The following is a 22,500-nucleotide window of genomic DNA, read 5'->3' on the forward strand; positions in this document are numbered from 1 at the left end:
TTTAACCACCTGGACTTACTGTGGAAGGGAGTTGGAGTTCTCTGTTTCGACTCCGTCACGCGTTTCAAATAACCAACTGATGTCTTCTTCCAGTTGATCATAGAGCTTAAGGAAGGTCAACGTTTACGGATATCGACACGTCGTCTGAAAATCCAGTTTGTTGTTAGCTGTTGTTATTGCAATAATTTCGCAATTATTCAAAGTCGTCAATTGCACAGAGAAAGTATTTACGAACGTGCCAAAAATAAAATTGGTATCACGGTGTAGTTGTTTGGGAGAAAAAATAGCCGTAACCTCAAATTGGGTCATTTCACGTTGCTGTCAGGATCAGAACTGCAAAGAAATGCGTCTAAATGTAAAACGCAACTACAGGGCGTGCAGATCAATTCTCCTTTGCTCATTTTCACCTATTGTTTCCTGTCGTTCTTGTAACTCTCGCCGTCTTTTTTCTTTAGCCGTGTTCCAGCTGGCTCCCAGATAGTAGGGAAAGAGAAGATTTTATTACCTAGAAGTGGCAACACTGGGATGGCGAGGGCGAAGACTGAAGAATGTATGCTCAGCTGAGATATAATTGTATTCGAGTGTTTTGATGATTGACTTTACTGAAACTATTTTACAACATGTACAAGTCCATTGGTTACAGAAATCGAAAGTAAAGAGACTTGGCTAGTTATTTGGTATTGAGGTATAATGAAGAGTGTTTCTGAATAACCGTGGCAAACTAAAAGATATTATCACGTTTAATAGTAGACACTTCATGAATTCACTGTAGGCCTTAAACCTCTTTTTGTTTTAATATTATCTCAGGAATTTTCCCTTAGTCATAATTGAGACTAGAGTGCTTACTGTAAAAACGGGAACAATGACTTGTGCACGCAGTTGTTTTTGTTTTCCCGACTATCTGGGAAGCCTGGAACAGGCTATTTTTCTTGGGCGCCATAATTATTCTAATGATGCCCTTCTGTTCACAGTCTAATGAAGCTCTCCTGTTCACAGCCAGATGAATCTCGATCTTCAAATACCACCACGTACAAATTAATTTTGCCTCCTTACTTAATATACATTAGACTTTGTTATGAAAAATGACATAAGTAACCGCATGATTTTCGAAACCAATCATGTGAACACAAATAAAGTCTTAAAGTTTGGCAATTCAACTGAAGAATGAATCAAGAGCTTCTGCGTTTACAAATATTGATTCTTTACATCACTTAAGCAAAGCTCACTAATGAATATTGAGGCTAATGACTTCAGGATGTTTGAAACCAATCATGTGAAAACGAATGAAACAGTGTTGGAATCTTCAGTGTAAATAAACTGGAGAATTAGATAATGTCCGAGTCAATGAACCACAAACTGATCAAAACTTCGAAAGACCAGCTGTTATGCTAAGCGTTTTCGAATGATCTAAGGGGGAAGTCGTTCGAAGTCTAATATGTAGTCGGAGAACTTATGAATTGCTACGAGTTTGAAATACCATAACCAAGTTGAAAATTTCGCAAAATCATGCGAAAAATTAACGTGATAGCAGCGAATACCGGTTTGAAGAATAAATTCAAACTGAAGAAAACTGATAAACGAATTCATGGCTCTTGGGTTGAAAGTACCGCTGAATTGCTAAGTAAATATGTTATTATTTTTGCATTTGAACAATAGACTTGCTCTTTAAAACACCTGCACAATGAAACAGCGTTCAAACAATGAAATCACGAGAAGTGTCTAATCTATTTGCCTAAAATTGTTGGGTTGTCACTTGAAAACGTAACATTTTCTTTGCCAAGTTTGTGTAAAAATTTGTTTGTCCGTAATGTTTTTGTAAGAGTATCAATGTAAAAATCAATTCACTTATTCATAACGCAAACAACGTACAATTTAAGGCTTAGGTTGTTAGCAACTTAGCATACTTACAACAGGGATAGAGACTAATAAGCCGACGAGCAGAGTTAGCCAGGTTGAAATCGTTTCCTTTTGAAATGGCTTTTGTAAACTTTGGTCATCGCAGAAGAATCCTCGACGGCTTGGGGAGATCGGTATTACGTGAAACAACATATCCGAAATCCCAAGCAATATGAAACAAACAATATCCAGTATTATATGCCATGGTATTTGATTATTTGCCATTTCTAAAAGACTAGTACCTCGCTTAAAGAATCAGGAGTTGGTAATGCCAGTTTTAAACAACGCCGGTCGTCGATCATGCGTTAAGACATAATCGATTATCATAATTTTTCATGCTAACAAGACATACAAATCGAGGCGTATAAGACTTAAAATACGCGGTCAATATTCATTTGTTAATTATGAATACTTAAGTATGTTTCACCACATTGTAATTTTTAAGTACTTTAAAGAAGCTCAAGGCACCAGTTTTTTATAGCCTTGTCACACTTTCCTCGTAGAAGAATCTGCTCTTGAATTAAGTGTTTAAAATTAGTTGCGCTAAGTATTAAAAAATGTATTCCATAGTAATCAAAAGAGTGGGTGCAGAGAGGATGAAAAATTGCGAAACTTTTCTAGAATCCTCCAGATAAGAGATATTTTATTTACAAATTTGTGGAACGAAGTAGAGCACAAGTTAAACATCGAATCAAGATAAAAGAGGTTGACCTTCAGATAGCCAGGGAACCTTATTGCAATGACGCACGTACATCTGACTGTGCTTTTTAAATTCTCCGGAATCTCATCTTCAAGGGAAACCGCCAAATTGCATTTTGGCTTCCATCAGGAGCTTATCAAGAGGGAGCCTTTATCTCCACTAAGCCCCCATATTTTATATGACCGTCGACACTGTAACGATCAAAAACGGAGGTTTTCAACAACGGAGGTCCGCGAAAACGCTTTTGAAAGTGGGCAATTTTGAAAACGGAGGTCTATCGTTCTAGTGTGGACAGCGAAAAAGGAGGCTTTCGAATACACGTGACGTCATAATCCTATGCATTCCATACAGTTTTCCACGCGCCAAGACGTAAACAAAGCCTGGTAACAAAAACGCATCTTTAGATCTCCGTTTTCAGTCTGTGTGGACAGCCGAATACAATGTGAAAACGCTAGTGTGGATGCAGATGTTTTTATCCGTTTTTATAAGGCCGGGGGTTTTTGAAAATGGAGGATAACGAAAACGCTAATCTCGTACCCAGATCTCCCACGGTCATACGGAAGGGAGATCTGGTAAAGTTCGATTTCGAGCATGCTCAGTGCCAGCGAGGCCCGAAATACGGGCTTTTCTATCACTGCGCATGTTCGTACTCTCTGTTGTGACTTTGGGTGATTTTGCGGAATAAACATGAATTTCGAGAGTATTCTTGAAGAGATTCTTTTGGGTAGAGGACAAGGAAACCTTAAACTTAAGCCGAAACAGAAAGAAGTGCTACAGGCGATTGTTTTTGAACGGTCGAGATTCTTTAATTGTCGGAGCAACTGCAGAATCACTGAAAGGAGCGCTTGGGCTTAATCAATAAACGAGTGCTATTTTCTTCACACGATCTCGTGCAAAGTGTAGTTCGCCAAACCGTAAATTGAAAAGCTAAAATGTTTAAGAGTGCTTAGACCTAATCACCGCAACGAGCGCTATTTTCTTGACACGATCTCGTGAAAAATGTAGTTAATCTAACCGTAAAATTCACAATTGATCACTACTTAATTCGCGAGTCACGCTTTAAGCCGCGGCTACACGAGCGATTTTTTGCTCGCGCCGGTGATGCAATTTTTTCAAATTTTGTCACGTCGCCAGCGCGCGATGAAAATCGAAAGTGTAGCCACCCTTGAACTGGCGACGCGACAGCTGAAAAAATCGCAGAAAAAAAATCGGAAGAAGTTGAATGAGTTGAATTTCTCGCGATTTTTTTTTCTGCGATTTTCTTAGCTGTCGTGTCGCCAGTTCAAGGGTGGCTACACTTGAGTATTTCATCGCGCGCTGGCGACGCGACAAAATTTGAAAAAATCGCATCACCGGCGCGAGTAAAAAATCGCTCGTGTAGCCGCGGCTTTAAGAACGAGAAATACTGTTTAGAATAAATTACATACTTCAACTTGAATTTATTAGTTTCTGCGTACCGCGTAGCCAGCTACGCAGAACTTTATTCGAGTGGCAGGGTACGTGAGGCTTTCATCGGTACCATTTACACAAACGTCGCAATATTTTTAAATGATTTTCCTCAACTGTAAAGCTTTTCCGGCGTCGGAAAAAAACAAAACTTTCCACCGCACAACTGGCATTTATTCAAAACAGCACATGCACTTGTGAAAACTAAACCTTCACTTTACCTTCACTGAAGTGCCCCACGAAATAAGCAAATCAGAGCGTAGATTGCATTGCCGCAACCTTTTTTTTAGTAGCCAATGAAAAAGAATGTATTGTCGAACTTTGCCAGATGTCACATTTCCAGTGACAGAGTGAGATCTGGGTACGAGATTACGAAAACGCATCAGCGTGGAGGGGCCCTAATTGATCCCTAATTCCTTGAGGCAAACCTTTCCTGAGTAAATTTATTTTTAGGAACAGGTTTTTCCAGCCAAAAGTATCATATTTCCCTTGGCACTCAGATAGCTTTATCTTGATTGCCTTTTGCAACATTTGACGTGCTGAACCTCCCAAGGGAGACTCAGACTGCAACCTTGAAAGTCCGGGCGATATTCAACGTGCCCCGTGCAAACGGGACGCAACATTGTTGGCCAACAACTCCCAACAATTTGGGGAGCTGTTGCGTCCGCTTGCACAGGGCACGTTGAATATCGCCCTGACTTTCAAGGTTGCAGTCTGAGTTTTAGACAGGAAGAGGACCTTACACACAACGTAGCTTTTTAGGATTATTTGCATTTTGCATTTTAACTTGAGTTTCTTATTTACTTTTGTACTCCACCGCTAACAGGTTATGGTTTTCGCCCTGTGACGCTTGATTAGAATGTAGCATTCTGTTGAATCCTCTGTTATAATAATAATAATAATAATAATAATAATTTTATTATTATTATTATTAATTTTTTTATAATAACTAATCTTTATTTATTTCAAATTATCAGTAAAAATACACACACTGAAAATACCAAATAAAGAACTCTAAAACAAGTATTAGGCTTATAGAGATACAAATACTAATACTAATTCAAATGATAGCAATAATAGTTATTTTTTTAAAAAATCCTCGTTTTCTATAAACATGTGTATTAAAATTAAACAACTCTTAGTATTATAGATTTGATAAAATAAAGGAAAGAAAAATTATAAATCAATATTATAGAATGTTAAGACGCTCTTTGCCATAAACTCAGTGTCAGAGGATAACGCTATTTACAGAAGAACAAAAACTATCTACATTCGAATGAAGGGGTAGTTTCTAAAGAAACTGTGGTGCTGCGTCGGTGGGGAAGTAGTATACAAAAATTTGGTTTATCAACGGAGTTGATAATGTAAATTGACCACCGTACAGAGATTCTAAAAGCTGACGTTTCGAGCGTTAGCCCTTCGTCAGAGCGAATCGAGGGATTATGGGTTACGTGTAGTTTTTATAGTAGAGTAGGAGCTACGCTATTGGTGGTAACATGGCAACGTGAAAAGTAGGAATATATTAGTTAAATGAAAAGCGTTCGTTAATACCGTAAGGATTAAGGGTGCCGATTTGAAAGATTTTTCTGGAACAAAAATTCATCTTTCAAATCGACACCCTTAAGCCTCACGGTATTAACGAACGCTTTTCATTTAACTAATATATTCCTACTTTTCACGTTGCCATGTTACCACCAATAGCGTAGCTCCTACTCTACTATAAAAACTACACGTAACCCATAATCCCTCGATTCGCTCTGACGAAGGGCTAACGCTCGAAACGTCAGCTTTTAGAATCTCTGTACGGTGGTCAATTTACATTATCAACTCCGTTGATAAGCCAAATTTTTCTATCTACATTCGACCGAGACTTCTATATATATGCAGTTATATATATATATATATATATATATATATATATATATATATATATATATATATATATATAGTTAAGTGTACGTAAGGAAAAGCGACGAAAAGACAAAATCTTGACTGTTCTGGACGAAGTCCAATGCGACGCTTCGGCCGTTCGGCCTTCTCAGGTTAAAAATTAAAAACTAAAAAAACAATCAAAAACAAATAAAGAACTATAGGTGACATATCGATAAAAATGCATCGTATTGGGAAAATGTCAACTCACAACTACTCAATTGTAGTAATTAATGCGGTGTTTCGATCTAGATTCCCGCCTTTTATTAAGACCATGAGGATTAAGGGTAAATAATTGCGCAGTCCAATAGGCCTCCCTAGTGAGTAACAACTGTTCAAGATGTAAAGAATTTTCAAAAGACCTAATTTGTTCGATAATGATGAAATTGATTTGTGAAATTTCATGTTCAGAGTTATTATAGTGGATAGCCAATTCACAAGTTCTTTTGTTCTTCAGCATGTTCGACTTGTGGTTACGGAATCTTACTTTAAATTCAGTCGAGGTGGAGCCCACATATTGCAGGTTGCATTTGGCACAAGTGGCCAAATAAATAACATTTTGCGATAAACAAGAAAGTTTTTGTTCAATGGAATAATGACGACCAGTAGCTGAACTTTGAAATTTTGAAGCTTGAATTAAATAATTTTTACAAAGATGGCATTTCTTATTGCATTTTGAACAACCCCCATTTTCTTCTCTTAGATTTCTACAAGAGGTTACCTGAAACTTGGATGGCGCTAGCAACTTATTAAGATTTTTTGTTCTACGATAAGCGGTAAAAATTGACTGGGACGGAAAAATTTCTTTGACTTCTGGCGAAGATTGCAATAGATGAAAGTGATTTTTAATGACTTTTTGGATATCTGGCAAAATTGGATTGTAGTCAAGCACCAGTGGAAAAACTTTCTTATCTGGTTTGACCTTTTTGCTCAAAAGTTCAGATCTTGATATACTGAGAGCTTTGTCGAACTGTTTATCGACAAGCTCCGCCGGATAATTTTGAGATTTCAAATATCCCTTGTATTCCTTACACCTATTTTGAAGAAAGTCGTTGGTAGAACAATTGCGTTTGATTCTTAAAGCTACCCCAAAGGGGACTGCTCTTTTGCAATGTGAGGGATGTGAACTCGAAAAAGGTAGATAGAGGTGGCTATCGGTGGGTTTAGCATAAACATCAGTGCTAATAAACCCGTTACAAAAATGCAACGTGAGATCAAGGACATTCAAATGACTTTCGAAGTAAACCAGTTCGAATTTAATAGTAGGGTACAAATCATTGATATAATCAGTGCATTCCAATAATTTAGGTAAACCCTGAGTCCAGAGGTCAAAAATATCGTCCCTGTATCTCCACCAAAGCATAGGTCTCAAGCTACCCTCAAATTTGGCTTTCTCGTCGATGATGCCCATCGCTAGATCTGCATAACTGCAGGCGTTTTTCGGTCCCATGGCCGTACCGTGTTTTTGAACAAAGCTCTGACCAACAAACTGGCAATTATTTACCCTGAGACAAATTTCAACGGCTTTAACTAAGCAATCAGTGGAAGGAATGTTATCAGATCTAGAATTAAGTGCCTTTCTAACTGCTGAAATACCTAGATTGTTGTCAATGTTTGGAAACATTGACACTAAATCCCAAGACACAAGGAGGGACCCCTCAGGGAATTGGCCTTTTGCATTCAAATCTTCTAATTTGTTGATAAAATCCGTGGAATCCTTCACAAAGGATGGAAGACTCTGTGAAAGAGGTTTGAGGTAGAATTCTGTGAAAGCAGAAAGCCGTTCAATTGCTGTACCGCAACAGGATGTAATAAGTCGAAGTGGGTTGTCACGTTTGTGTGTTTTGACATTCCCAAATGCCACTCCCGGTTTTGGTTCCAGATTTACAACCCACGTAGCAATCTCCTGGCTAATCTGCCCCTCAGAAAACCACTTACGACTCCATTCCTTAACCACTTCAAAATGGTCAAGTGTTGGGTCGGAATCTATGCTGTCATAATGCAAATCATTATTAAGCTGCCCTAGTATCTTATTTTGGTATTCTTGTTGACTGAGGACAACGAACCTAGAACCTTTATCTTGAATTCTTATAACATTCCATCAGCTTCCCAATGGATGCCTCCAAAATCCAGTTTCCCGGAGGTAGAAGTGTTCCTCAACAATGTGAAGAACGACATCCTTAAGCCTGCTAATCTAAGAACTACCAAGGACAATCTTACGAGAGAAGAAAGGTTAGCTTTAAGGTCTCTTAAATCTAGTGAAAATGTTATAAGAATTCAAGATAAAGGTTCTAGGTTCGTTGTCCTCAGTCAACAAGAATACCAAAATAAGATACTAAGGCAGCTTAATAATGATTTGCATTATGACAGCATAGATTCCGACCCAACACTTGACCATTTTGAAGTGGTTAAGGAATGGAGTCGTAAGTGGTTTTCTGAGGGGCAGATTAGCCAGGAGATTGCTACGTGGGTTGTAAATCTGGAACCAAAACCGGGAGTGGCATTTGGGAATGTCAAAACACACAAACGTGACAACCCACTTCGACTTATTACATCCTGTTGCGGTACAGCAATTGAACGGCTTTCTGCTTTCACAGAATTCTACCTCAAACCTCTTTCACAGAGTCTTCCATCCTTTGTGAAGGATTCCACGGATTTTATCAACAAATTAGAAGATTTGAATGCAAAAGGCCCATTCCCTGAGGGGTCCCTCCTTGTGTCTTGGGATGTAGTGTCAATGTTTCCAAACATTGACAACAATCTAGGTATTTCAGCAGTTAGAAAGGCACTTAATTCTAGATCTGATAACATTCCTTCCACTCATTGCTTAGTTGAAGCCGTTGAAATTTGTCTCAGGGTAAATAATTGCCAGTTTGCTGGTCAGAGCTTTGTTCAAAAACACGGTACGGCCATGGGACCGAAAAACGCCTGCAGTTATGCAGATCTAGCGATGGGCATCATCGACGAGAAAGCCAAATTTGAGGGTAGCTTGAGACCTATGCTTTGGTGGAGATACATGGACGATATTTTTGACCTCTGGACTCAGGGTTTACCTAAATTATTGGAATTCACTGATTATATCAATGATTTGTACCCTACTATTAAATTCGAACTGATTTACTTCGAAAGTCATTTGAATGTCCTTGATCTCACGTTGCATTTTTGTAACGGGTTTATTAGCACTGATGTTTATGCTAAACCCACCGATAGCCACCTCTATCTACCTTTTTCGAGTTCACATCCCTCACATTGCAAAAGAGCAGTCCCCTTTGGGGTAGCTTTAAGAATCAAACGCAATTGTTCTACCAACGACTTTCTTCAAAATAGGTGTAAGGAATACAAGGGATATTTGAAATCTCAAAATTATCCGGCGGAGCTTGTCGATAAACAGTTCGACAAAGCTCTCAGTATATCAAGATCTGAACTTTTGAGCAAAAAGGTCAAACCAGATAAGAAAGTTTTTCCACTGGTGCTTGACTACAATCCAATTTTGCCAGATATCCAAAAAGTCATTAAAAATCACTTTCATCTATTGCAATCTTCGCCAGAAGTCAAAGAAATTTTTCCGTCCCAGTCAATTTTTCCCGCTTATCGTAGAACAAAAAATCTTAAGGAGTTGTTAGCACCATCCATATTTCAGGTAACCTCTTGTAGAAATCCAAGAGAAGAAAATGGGGGCTGTTCAAAATGCAATAAGAAATGCCATCTTTGTAAAAATTATTTAATTCAAGCTTCAAAATTTCAAAGTTCAGCTACTGGTCGTCATTATTCCATTGAACAAAAACTTTCTTGTTTATCGCAAAATGTTATTTATTTGGCCACTTGTGCCAAATGCAACCTGCAATATGTGGGCTCCACCTCGACTGAATTTAAAGTAAGATTCCGTAACCACAAGTCGAACATGCTGAAGAACAAAAGAACTTGTGAATTGGCTATCCACTATAATAACTCTGAACATGAAATTTCACAAATCAATTTCATCATTATCGAACAAATTAGGTCTTTTGAAAATTCTTTACATCTTGAACAGTTGTTACTCACTAGGGAGGCCTATTGGACTGCGCAATTATTTACCCTTAATCCTCATGGTCTTAATAAAAGGCGGGAATCTAGATCGAAACACCGCATTAATTACTACAATTGAGTAGTTGTGAGTTGACATTTTCCCAATACGATGCATTTTTATCGATATGTCACCTATAGTTCTTTATTTGTTTTTGATTGTTAAATCTATGTCACCTTGGAGTTTAGACCTTTGTTATAGTTCTTTATTTGTCTTTGATTGTCAAATCCATGTCACCTTGTAGCTTTGACCTTTGTTTTGTTTCGTTTCCTTAATTTCAATATTTCTGCTCTGTATATATAAGCTGCTGTTTTTGTGATTTGCAGTCATTGTAAATAGTTTTTTTAGTTTTAATTTTTAACCTGAAGAAGGCCGAACGGCCGAAACGTCGTATTAAACTTCGTCCAGAACAGTCAAGAGTTTGTCTCTTCGTCGCTTTTCCTTACGTACACTTAACTACAAATTCGCGTCGAGACATTGTATCCTGTGGATCCTCTTACTGGGAGTTCATCGTTAGGTCAACCAACCGTACACTGCTTATATATATATATATATATATATATAAATACTTTAAGAGGAAAAAAGGACGCAAGGGAAATGTAGTTGCGTCCTTTTTTCCTCTGAAAATATTTATTCCGCTCTGCTTCAACGTATTGAGCACTGTTCCACGAGAAAATCGACTTACAGACCCCCTATATATATATATATATATATATATATATATATAAAACAATAATAAGAATAATAATAACATCAGAATAACAGAGCTTCAGAAGATTGTTCTCCTTGGAACTGCTTACATAATTAGGAGGACTTAATCCATCAAGTAATCCAGAAAACTTACAACAATACGTCGCATTGGAGAAGGTTGGGACGGGACAGTATAACGATATGCATACTGCACATACATTGGAGGAATGTCGTGTTTCTTTCAATTCCAGCCAAGAACTACCACATGAAAATATAGGGTTTGAAGGGCTTGCGATTATTCAGATGGGTCAGCGAATGTCATTCAGGTGTAAAAATCCTTTTCTGTTTGATCATGGTTGGTGTGTGCATATGCACAATACGGCTATCTTGAAGAACTAAATATTTTGAGCAAGAGCCGATACAACGTAGATTTGATTTAATAATGTACTCTATTACGGCTGGCCAAACCAGCCCTTTTCAAGTAGAATGATCATGACAGTTGGATTAATTAACAACGGTCTAAATATCCGCGAAGAAACATATCAAATCAAATCTACGAGGAATCGGCTCTTGCTCAAAATATTTAGTTTCCCAATTTGTAATTACGCCGATCAGATCAAGCCAATTTGATCCAACGTACCTTATTCATTTATTATTTCAATCAAGTACTATTTCTAACTTGATTTGTAATTATTTTGTTTATTTTCCTTATGACAGATTCTTGTGATTGTCCAATTGTTTTGCTTCTTGGTACCAGACTTTCCCTTCACAAACCCATGCACAATCCACTGCTGGAATGTCCCAGAGCCCACCGTCAATAAGTGCGAGCCACCAACTAGGACATTCATCTGTGTTAGTGCGACTACACCACCATCCAAATTCGTCGGGTCATCCGATTTAGGGTTGTATTTTATCGTTCTTAAAGTCTTTGATAAAAACCTCTGAAGCTGTTTAATTTTGTTCTCAAGAGTACTGTTTTGCGCTAAAAACGAGCGTAAAGGGTCAGATCCAACCCGAATCATATCCGACGAACCGAACACTTTCTTTATTCCTGACCTTTTAATTAGGTTGGTAGCTTTTTCAACCAAGGTCTTAAGGCATCGTGACAATCTCTCTACATCGTACCAAAGGATCTGCCTTTCAGAACGAATGTGGATCGAGATGTACTCCTCACCGATTGATTCTGCAATCAGATTGGCTTGCTCATTAACACGTTCACTCAACTGTAACGAATGTACCAACGTCCGGTTATTAAGTACAATTTCCGGTTTGAAATGGCTGCGATCTCTTCCGAATCCCCGCCAATGAATTATAACAACGCATTTATCGTTCTTTATTATTTCATTTCTAAATAATTGAATACTTTTTACTTTCTCGGCGTCAACACAAATTTGTCTTCCTGCAGTAAGATCACCAATTCTTTTTGATACATTAAGACCTCGATCAATAAAATTGCAATCACACCAGCCTGACTCTTTAATGTTTTCCTCGATTTGTTGATAAGTAAATGCCGAAATTTTATACCACTTTTCCATCTCTTTTTGCGAATGATCTTTAAACATGAAATGCAGCAATGTTGTTTTTGCTACATTTGAGCGGCAGTTGCGTTTGAAAGACTCCAGTTTTGCCATCGGTGAAATACCAGATTTTGTTAGCAAGTCGTTCATAAATTGTACATCGAAATACAGCGAGAGCGGATAAAATTTGCGTCGTTCGTTTCGCAAAGCTCCAGACCATCCGTAAGCCAAGCCACACATTCGAGAATCTCGCACAAACGGCTCAACAATTAAACGCTTCATTTCCTTGGCGATCGCAGCGAGATATATGAGGTTTTCAGTTGTTTTTGTAAGCTGTTCATAATGATGTAAGACGAAAAAAAATCCGAGACTTCCACTCTTTTCGTCAGCTTCATCCTCGCCAAGTTTGTGGATCGAAAAACTGTTATTATTAAATTCGCCAAATGTTGAGTCTACGCCAATGCTCTTCAAGCGATAATCTGTTCTTTTAACATCCACGTTTTGAATAATTCGAGGCCATAACCGCGACGTCTCAAGCCTTCTTTCTTGAAACAATTGATAAATGATTAAAACACTCAGGAGAACACATATTTTTATCCCAAGTGAAAGACCAAATCGAGCCACCACAAATCGTCGCTTAAAAAACACAACACACATCACTGGCGACAAAATTTCGAGTTGTCTCTCTGAGAACAGACCAGAAGACAATAAAATTGGGCGCCGAAAATCGACTTATATTCACTAGAGTGTAATATTGAATTTCCAATCCCATCATATGAAGTTAAATAAAGGCCCAGATTTTCTCGTTAGGCTTTCCATGGTGATAGGAAAGTACAAACAACTCTTCTTTCAGGTTCCAGATGTCGAAGTTTTTATGACGTTGTCTTTCGCATTTATTATTTTCCTGGATGGTAAAAGGTTTCTCTTTCAGTAAATATCTAATATCGGTAGCATCAACTGTTGTTATTTGCGATCTTAGCGGGAGGTCTTAGTATTACCATAAATTTCCAACCCCAGCTGTTTTATATGAAATTCATTGGAGTAGTTTCTGCGCATGACTGTCATTAAAAGGAAAATACTTTTCTCACAAAAAAAAAATAACTGCCTGTAATACTTGGCGACCAGCATCCACAGATACACAGAGTGGGATTGAATTCCGAAAGATTTAGGTTGGAAGATATTTGAGTTAGTTTCCAATTCTGTAGTTTTTCAGTAACTTAATAAATTGGGTTGAATAGAGGTTTTGCACGGCAGCCATGTTGTATGGCAGGAACAATGAAAATCTTTTGCGTCAGAAAGAACATTTGTTCTCATGGGAAAAAGAATCCATTGTTTCTGCCATGCAAAACCTCTATATGCCTTATTCATAAATGCGGACGCGCGGCTTAGACCTGAGCCGAGTTCACCAAAACGATGCTTAGGATACATAAGCTGTAAGTTTTGTTTGAAGATTTGTGGAATTATTGACATGTTTTCTTAAATTGAGGACAAGTTGATGTAACGTAGTTCGAAGACCTGGTCGAATGTTCTATTGTAAAAACGGCGGTGGGTTTTTGCTATTAATTTGAGTCAAGACGATATTCCCGGAGTGTCTTTCAACCGGAGGGAAGACACCCAGCAGAGCTCAATAACGATGCCCTGAGGTTTTGGCTAAAATGCAGAGGAGATGAATACAAATGGCTGAAAACAAAGGCTCAGCTGTTAAAACGGTAGATTTAAATGTAACGATCGATAGCCAAATATAAGTAGTAATATTTGATTCTTCAAAAAGGGGTGGGCTGTGTACTTTTTGACTACACATAAGAAGTGGGTTTTCCCATGTAGGAAGGGGGGGGGGGGGGGTGGGGGAATCATATTTCTGACCTGTATTTGGGGTCAGTCAGTTTGTTTTATTCCAAACGGAAGGGGTTAGGTCATGTGCCCAGGTCCACCCCCTGTAATTTCTGGCCAGTCCTTTACAAGTATCATAATTATTTATGATATACTTCCTGTATACAGTCGGTTTATGAATGTGATAGCACCAGATGGAGAAAATCCCACAAGCCCCTTTAGTGCACTATGATTCTTGTTAGCACTGAACAACTCACTATATATTCAGCAACAAGCTACTGGGCATTGCACACTTCACTTCTGTACAGTCAATAATAACTCTTGTACTGGGATATGCCTTTCTGAAGTCTTCGGGCATTGTTCTGTTGACAGCTTCTCTTGATGGCCAAATGTTAAGCACTCCAAATCCCCGAGAACATAAAATTGATTCAACTAATAACGATCCTACTAACAGTTGCCTGAGAAACATTAAACAGGTGGGAAGGTGGGTTTTGCAAATCCCTGTCTCGAGCGACACAAATTGAGAAAAAATTATTCTTGTGGTTTGCGTGATCTTGGTCTACCCCTCCTTACAGCTAACTGCGGTGGAGACATATAGTGTTCTGACGGTATCTCATTATCACCTGACAACCAGTATGTGACCTTTTCTCCATTATCTCCCGGAGGATGCCAAGAATGCTTTGTAGTTAGGAAAGCCTGTATAAAACAACATTGCCTCATCTGAGGTAAAGCGACTAAGTGAGAAGACGTTTGACTGAAGAACTTGATTTGTGGGTTCCAAATCTGAAACTGTCTCTTCGAAATCTGCGCATTTTTTTCAATTTGCCTTAATTGGTTGAGGGTCCCATTAAGATCCTTTTCAGTGGAAGGCATTTCATAAAGACTGGTACTGGCGGCTCCTAAAATAGTGGTTTCGTTAGTACCTGTTTCAGGAATATCGTTTGCTGCTCCAGGTGTTTTGCTGGGCTCCGATGACGCTGAAAAAGTCTCTTTTTCTGGGATAGATTTCCTTTCCATTCGCCTTCGTTGATGAGGCCTTTCGGTAGAGAGCGGTCGCTTTCGTGGTGAAGTTTGTTTCCACGCAAATTTCGACGGAACTGCACTTGTCTTCAGAACATTCGTCCACCGAGATCCTTTGATATGTCACTAAGCTTGAAATGTAAATGCCCCGGAGATGCGACAAAATCTACCAACATCTCTACATATAGTATCCATCGTTTCTTCATTCCTCTTCGTCTGGTAGGTGAAAGAATCCAACTTGTTTTCCTTTTGGTCCAACACGCCCTCTTTGTGTGCACAATGGTACACAACTGTGAATGTTTAACTTCGACGCCATGTTAAGCGATGCCTCCTAAGCATTTTTTAGGTGAACTCGGCTCAGGTCTCAACCGCGCGTCCGCCATTTATGAATAAGGTATATGGCTCAAAAATGACAAGTGAAACGAGAAAAACCCGAACCTCACCTAGTAAAACGCTTATCGTACGTCTCACGATTCGGATGCTCATTTAATATGCCATTTTTGACCACGAGCTGTCTCACATGGTTAGGTCCTGACTCCTGAGATGGAAGTGACCCGAGTAAGCGATCTACCATTTATTCCCGTTGAAAGGTCGCACACACGAGAGGACGTTGGTCCGCGGGACCGGTGCCCTTATCCCGAAAGTTCCGAAAACGCTTCGGGACCGAAAAGCCATTTGGGAAGTTTTGAAAAAACTGGTGTTTTAACACGTTTTTGAGCAGTAACCAAAAAGTAAAATGATTGTGAAGTCTTATGACTTATGTGCTTTTCGTTCTCAAGATACGGGGAGTGGCACCCAAATAGTTTCGGGAATTTCGAAAAACGGGCTGCTGGTCTCACCGAATAAATACCTGTACAGTGAGTAGTTCCCTCAGCAGTGCTGACCTTAATCAAGACTAATTTAATGTCAAAATTATCATTAATTAACCAAAAGACAATCAAAAACACAATATGACAAAACTTATTACATGGGAAAAATGTTGCAAATACGAGTTTAAAATGGATTGAACTAACAAATATATTTCTTTGAAAAATTGTGGCATTTACAGATATTTTTATATCGGGTGGCAATTGACATGAAAGTTTGCACATATTGTTACTTTTCAATGCGTCTTGTGAACGAGGAATTGATATGCTTTTCTTTAATTTAAACTTTTAAAGTGCAACTGTCACTGACTGTGACCAAAAAATAAATTCTTATTTTTCTTTGGATTTCCAAACTATGTTAACTAAACACTAATAAGCGGCCAAAGTTTTAAGCCTCGATTTCAAAAAGACAACCGTTTATTTTAGGTGCCCGCCATTACTAACTTTCAGATCTTGAGAGAGCTGGATCGAGGAGAAAATGACTTCAAAGGCTCACTAGTTTAAGAATGCAATGCGTGTGCAAGCCACATAATTAAATATGCAGCACGAGAGTTTTGAGCTTTGACGCTTTAAACTCTCGTTTTGCATATATAATAAACTGCTAACCCTAACGCTGAAATTTTAACCCTCTGAGGTCCAATCAGTCAGTTTTGAACAAGAGTTATGGCGTACCGTGAAATTTCAAAAATTTGACTCCAAGTAAACGGCCCTTGAATGAAAGTCAAAATTTTGCCAGTCAGGTGTTAAGCAAACACATTACTTTCAAAATCTGAAGGAAATAAGGAAGTGATTTTTTTATCACAGGGGCACTTTAAGATAAACTATATTGGACTCGTTCGACCATATTATAAGTAGTTCTGCATGGAATGAATTTTTGGGTTTACCTCGGTGTTAGCTCGTGGTAGGGTTAGGTTATTGTTTGATGTACACATCGGCAGTTTAGCGCCACAACTAACCGCTTCCACAACTCCACAAAATTAGTGGATTATATTCCAAACTGTACGATTACTTTTAATAACTTTATTAATATTGTTTATCCAACGAAAAACTTGGTAATTTAAGGAACCACTAAAAGCTCTTCCCTATATTGCTTCTTGTCATTTTCTGACAATTTAAATATTTTCACGAGAAAAGCCTGATGTTGCTTGCTACCGTCATTGGAGTACCTTTCAAAAAATCTTGTCCGATTTTACTCATTGATTGAATATGACTTTAATTATTACATAAGTTTAACAGTAGGGAAAAACGTAAATATGATTATTGAGTATTGGAGTGCCAAACAACTTAACAAGGCGTAAGTCTTCGTATAAAATAAGACCCTTCGGATCCTAAATTCCTTGACGGAGTTCGATTGACGTTTCGAGAACCTGAGCGGAAGTCATTTTCAGAGACACGTGACTTTCAGTGATTTTGTTGTCTTTCTCAGGACTTAGATACACGTGAAAGATCAAAATCCATCATGCTTTGTCATTTTTGTTTTAAATCTATCGTAGTAGGTCATTTTATAATATACCTTTTCACGGAAGAAATAAATTGATCGTATGGAGTTGTAAGTAATAGATAACATATGAGCGCGAGACCTTTATGGGCATTTAAAACGGCCGTTTTAAAGGTTCCAAACATTTTTCTGTACGCTGTGAAATTGCATACATTTTAAACTTCGGAAGGAAATCCGAGTTCCAGCTCGGATTTGAACCCACGACCCTGTAATATATGCGTTCACTGTGACTGCGCAATGATGAGCTATGCTGTCTGTCGTTATTTGACTTCGTCTTGCGTGATGCAGTTCGACGGTCAAAGATCCACATTTCTCCCTTGCTCACCCCTGAGAGTCTCTTCTTGTTTCTTACCATGCTGTTATAAATTTTCCACATTTAATTATCAGATACAATCATCAAAAACTAACTTGGACGCAATTCTAAACTGATTGTGACCAGGGACCCGTTTCTCGAACCCTGTGAGCAGAGTCTTCGAGAAACGGGGGCCTGGTCACAATCAGTTTAGCATTGCGTCCAAGTTAGTTTTTGATAATTGTATTTAATAATTACATATGGCAAATTTATAACAGCGTGGTAAAAAACAAAATTTAGTCTTCCTGGAAAACTGTAATGAGGCAGAAACCTGCTGCGAGTCATGATTTAAAGTAATTTAAATAAAAATAAGGGCTCTCCACATTTATTCTCTATCCAAACCATTCCATCTTCCATGCCATTCCTTACCTTTTTTCGGAAACATTTGTGGTCCAACATGCATGGGGATCATTTGCGGACCCGTACAAATCGAACCCGGGCCACTTTGGTGGGAGGCGAGTTCTCTTACCACTGCGCAATGGTCCCAAGAGAAACTAAAAACAATGCTTATTCCAAATTTGGGGTAGGTTCGTACCTCTTGTTGAACACTATATTTCATTGGCTGTATAGTGTCGTACTTCCTATTGTTTTCTGTGCTAAATCCATTGTTATTTTTTTCTTTCTGTTGTTCTTTTGGCCAATCCTGAAGCCCAGATGAGGTATGATGTCGACACGACCCAAAATTTAGGTGGACAAACAAAGATTTCTATTGTATTTTCCGCTTAGGGCAATATCATTCAAATATATTTTCTGCCAGCTGTTGAGAAATACTGTAGAACATAAAAGGCTCTAATCGGCGTGTTTTTAAGTTTCCATTAACTTGACTGTATGGGATCACACTAAGTTCACGCAGCTAATAAGAGAGACATGCTTGGACTGCTTTATTTAAATTTTGCGAACTATTTGGATCGCTTTCAAAATGGCGGATTTTTTGCTGTCAGAAAGTCTAATTTTTTAAACATAACTTTGGCAAAAATCATCCTTTAAACAGTTACTTTTTGATTCCTATCAGCTTCATTAATTCACTACATTCTTCTTCTATTATACGGTTTTGTTGTGTGGGCGCACTTCGCCATTTTTCAACGTTAGCAGTGGAATTGCGAACAGACGAAAATCTCTTCTTTGCCTCTGCAGCCAATGCTTCTTCGCTAGGGCTTGTGTTCACCACAATCCATTTTAGTAATTCGTCAGGCATATCAAACCCAGCGAAACTGTAGATTTTCAAAGCGGTTTTAATAGGAAACATGGCTATATCCCGATAATACACTTCCATATACCTCTCTTGGTATTTTTTTGGTAGGTTCCTTCCATATTTAACATTCTCGGCTGTTTTCGTACAAGCGTATCTCGCCGAAGGTATAAATGCCGGAGAGGTATGTTTAGGCATCCACCCGAGCTGAATCCGAGAATTCAGACTTCCACGGGGATCTCGGAGTATCTGAATAACTTTGATATGTGTTTCCGGGTTTTCTTCAAAGACCTGTGGTATAAGGGTTGATATTGATTTGTAAGGAGAACGAACTTGAGCAACTTTTGTGACGCTGTGTTTGTATCTTTTCGCACAAGCCTCCGACGCGAAATCTGGATGAGATGAAAAATCTGGACACAATCTTTTCCCTGTTTCTGAAAAATTACAAAAGTTCTTCGTTTGAAAGGGATTCTTGAATGGAGCGGCTGCCCAGTTTTTCGATGTATGCGCTAGAAATTTCTTAGCAAAAGGAAAATCGTCGAAGTTGCAACTTAAAATGCCATTTACCACCTCCAGCTCGCTTCGTGACCAGTCCTCGTTCGGTTGGTCCTTTCTCCACCTTTTTGTTATCCAGAGAGGTTCGTAAATCATAAATATATTAGGATCTTCGCTAAACATTCGGCTGATAAAGGTAGTTCCCGAACGGTCCGCTCCGAAAATAAGCAAGCTTAATCGACGTTTTGACGAAAGTGAGGATTCTGTTATGTCATTCTCCGTTGGAGTGAGATCAGCATCCGAGTTGTCTGTGAAGTCCCCATATTTCTCCGTCAGGGAAAGAAGATCTTGAACTGGCAAACTTTTCGTGGGGGTTTCTTCGTACTTCACTACGTCTCTAGTTTTTGTTTGTTGTGAGCCAATAATCAAAATAGTTATCGAGAAAGTTGCGATTGCAATGACCATCACAAAGAATGAGCGCATGTACACCCTCAGCGAGACCATCCTGTATTAGTGGATTTGAAAATTCTGAAAAAAAAAAACCCAGAGTAACATTGTTAATAACGTCTTGTTACTATCTGTCACCTGGCTTCTCTCCTCCCTCACTCCAGTCCCCCGTCTTTCTCACTTGCTCCGAGAAGAGAGAGCCTGGTCCCATACTACCTCTGAATTGTTAATTTGCTTTGAAATTCACTATTATCGTGAATAGCCCACTTTCGATATATTAAAATTCAGTCCTTAATACCAGGCATCATCTCGAGGCTCTAGGGAATAAACTCTTACAAATCCTTATATTTATTCCCCAGAGCCTCGAGATGATTGATGCCTTTTGTTTAGGACTGAATTTTAATGTATCGAAATTGGTCTATTTAGAAGACTGAAAGCTTGATATGGATCATGGGAAATGTTCATATTTGTTTGAAAAGACAACCCAAGTGTATGGACATAGGAATCGAGCTGTGAATGTTGATTGACCACCACATCGCTTGCTTCTCATGGATAATATTCTAAACACTATTTGATAATGTTCTATTATCACTCGCCAACAAACAACATTAAACACTACAAAAGGTCGGTTTCCAAACTTCACGACAAAGCCAAACATTTAAACTCTAAGCTTAAGCGATATTCTCTGGTAGCCTTAAATAAATGTTTTTTTTTTCAAAGAAAGGCGGTTTCTTGATCTTCAGTGGTAAAGCGAAAAGAAGCGATTTTTATAGAGTAGAAACTCCGGGTTCAAATAATCCACGGATGTGATTTTTTTATCTTCTTATTTTCTCTGCTACTCCTGGGATACAGTGTCCAAAAATAACGATAATAGTGAATTCAAAGCAAATTAACAACTCAGGATAATCGCAAATTGATGGGCGAGAACGTGTTGCAGAAAACGCATACGCATTGAAACAGAGGTTCTTGAAAACCATTGTTTATTCGATCTTTCAGTCATTTATTCACTTTTTCTTCTTAAATTATTTATAGTGAGGGGGGCAACTGGCCGGGGTCAGCGTTTCGTAGAAACCAGTTTGGTTTTTGTTATATAATTTGCTCGCGGTTTTCATTGAAATTAACAAAACGACTTTCGACCATTTTTGTTGTGATTTTAATCGAACGCGCGTGGTTGCCATAGTAGCTTTTTGGAAACTTTTCTGAGAGAACTTTTGACGATAGGCTAATTTGGTTTTGTCATAGTTACATGATTTTGTGTGTTATAAAAACTAAGGGCACGTGACGCAAAATCCACCTCTGAAATTTGCACAATGTCCTTAGCAGTTTTACAAAGTTTGAGCTTTTCTTTAGAACTCTCGACTCGAGACATTGAGGAGATTTAAACGTAAATAACCCTGCAGTTGAACTGATTCAATTGAAACCGTTTCTAAATCCCCGGGATGGATTAACGATACAAAATTTAGTAGCTAATATAGAAACAAAGACTTTCAAAGAAACAAATTCAGTTGACTGGAGACACTGACTCCATGTTTCCCGTAAATTTACCTACTTTTTGGTTTTAGCCAATTCTTATAAAATTCTGCTAGTTTGGTAAATTGGGTATAAGCTGGGGGAAAAATGTAATGAAAAATCCTTAATTTCATTCCCTCGGCCGTATTATTACACAAGGTGCCGAAAGTTACAAGCAGCCAGGGATGTATATTGAAAGATCTACGACGGCGAAGTCGACGAAAACATCAGCTCAAAATAAAACTTTGCACGGTCGTTAGTCTTTTAGTATTATTCCATCTCGTTCACGTCGCAAAATGTGAGCGAATTATATTAAAACTTAATTTATTCGAGCGGTTTCAGTGTAAAAATATAATGAATGGTTCGCATAGGCCTAGACACAAATATCCGGATATTTTTTAGACTGATTTAGAAGATTTTGAGATATTTAGAAAATCTCGAGATATTTAAAATTCTTTAGGGAAACACTATTGAAATCATGTTTTTTCCAAGAAATGGCGAAAGAAAGCAAACTTTTAACTGAAATGCTACTTGCAGCGTCAAAGAAAAGTAACAAATTCCTTACCATATGGGTCTGCAGTAATCACATGCAGCAGTATTCTCCATTTAATATATGTCATGCATGTATGTTGAAAAAAAATTGTTCAGGGTTTTATTGTAAGCCTTACAAGGACACCCGTGAATTTCCTCTATTGCTTTATACTTTGTTAGTTTATTGCTGTATTATTTATGGAAATAAAGGCAGAAATTTTGGGGATATTTAGAAAAATATTCAGGAAATTCGAGATATCTAGAAAAAAATATGGCATTGTTTTAAAACATAGCCTGCGTAGCAAATGTTTCCGTGGTGTTTTCTGACTGGACTCTCTTCATTTTTGCTCTCGCCCCATTTTTTGCTCGGTCAAAACACCGAAACTTTCTCTTCTGTGCCCCAAGGGAACGCTTTCTATGCAGGCTACGAAAACATATTTAGGCGATTTCACATGATCAAGATGTGTCTTGGCCTAGGCTCGCATTTGTACGCTTACACGGCCCTTAAAAGCTCAACTTTCG

The 22,500-nt window shown here is 38.3% G+C and overlaps 4 protein-coding genes and 1 long non-coding RNA gene across 6 annotated transcripts in view; 2 read left to right on the plus strand and 3 right to left on the minus strand.

The window, feature by feature from the left end:
* Nucleotides 1–1,159, plus strand: part of LOC138023849 (uncharacterized) — a 2,193-nt gene extending 1,034 nt beyond the window's left edge. The window contains exon 2 of the long non-coding RNA XR_011126802.1: nucleotides 456–1,159. This is a non-coding gene — a long non-coding RNA (uncharacterized lncRNA). The remainder of the gene's footprint in view (nucleotides 1–455) is intronic.
* Nucleotides 1–2,411, minus strand: part of LOC138023848 (phospholipid phosphatase 1-like) — a 12,065-nt gene extending 9,654 nt beyond the window's left edge. Inside the window, exon 1 of the mRNA XM_068870932.1 lies at nucleotides 1,909–2,411. Within this exon, the coding sequence (XP_068727033.1) occupies nucleotides 1,909–2,121 (213 nt within the window). The 5' untranslated portion in view covers nucleotides 2,122–2,411. The remainder of the gene's footprint in view (nucleotides 1–1,908) is intronic.
* A 5,676-nt stretch (nucleotides 2,412–8,087) lies between these two features.
* On the plus strand, nucleotides 8,088–10,993 carry LOC138023402 (uncharacterized). Its single transcript, XM_068870406.1, has 2 exons — nucleotides 8,088–9,611; nucleotides 10,976–10,993. Exons 1-2 carry the CDS (start codon nucleotides 8,088–8,090, stop codon nucleotides 10,991–10,993), a joined length of 1,542 nt encoding a protein of 513 aa, XP_068726507.1.
* A 356-nt stretch (nucleotides 10,994–11,349) lies between these two features.
* Nucleotides 11,350–13,207, minus strand: LOC138023645 (uncharacterized). The gene has a single exon (XM_068870688.1). The coding sequence runs from the start codon at nucleotides 12,896–12,898 to the stop codon at nucleotides 11,399–11,401; it is 1,500 nt and encodes a 499-aa protein (XP_068726789.1). The 5' UTR covers nucleotides 12,899–13,207; the 3' UTR covers nucleotides 11,350–11,398.
* A 5,414-nt stretch (nucleotides 13,208–18,621) lies between these two features.
* The window catches only part of LOC138024093 (carbohydrate sulfotransferase 3-like), a 5,838-nt gene continuing 1,959 nt past the window's right edge, over nucleotides 18,622–22,500 (minus strand). Inside the window, exon 3 of one of the 2 annotated variants that reach the window (XM_068871195.1) lies at nucleotides 18,622–20,019. In XM_068871195.1, coding sequence (XP_068727296.1) covers nucleotides 18,799–19,995 — 1,197 coding nt within the window. In that variant the 5' untranslated portion in view covers nucleotides 19,996–20,019 and the 3' untranslated portion in view covers nucleotides 18,622–18,798. The remainder of the gene's footprint in view (nucleotides 20,020–22,500) is intronic. The other variant, XM_068871194.1, reaches the window with a different exon arrangement.

Source organism: Montipora capricornis, chromosome 11, assembly GCF_036669925.1.
Source record: "Montipora capricornis isolate CH-2021 chromosome 11, ASM3666992v2, whole genome shotgun sequence".
NCBI lineage: Eukaryota > Metazoa > Cnidaria > Anthozoa > Scleractinia > Acroporidae > Montipora > Montipora capricornis.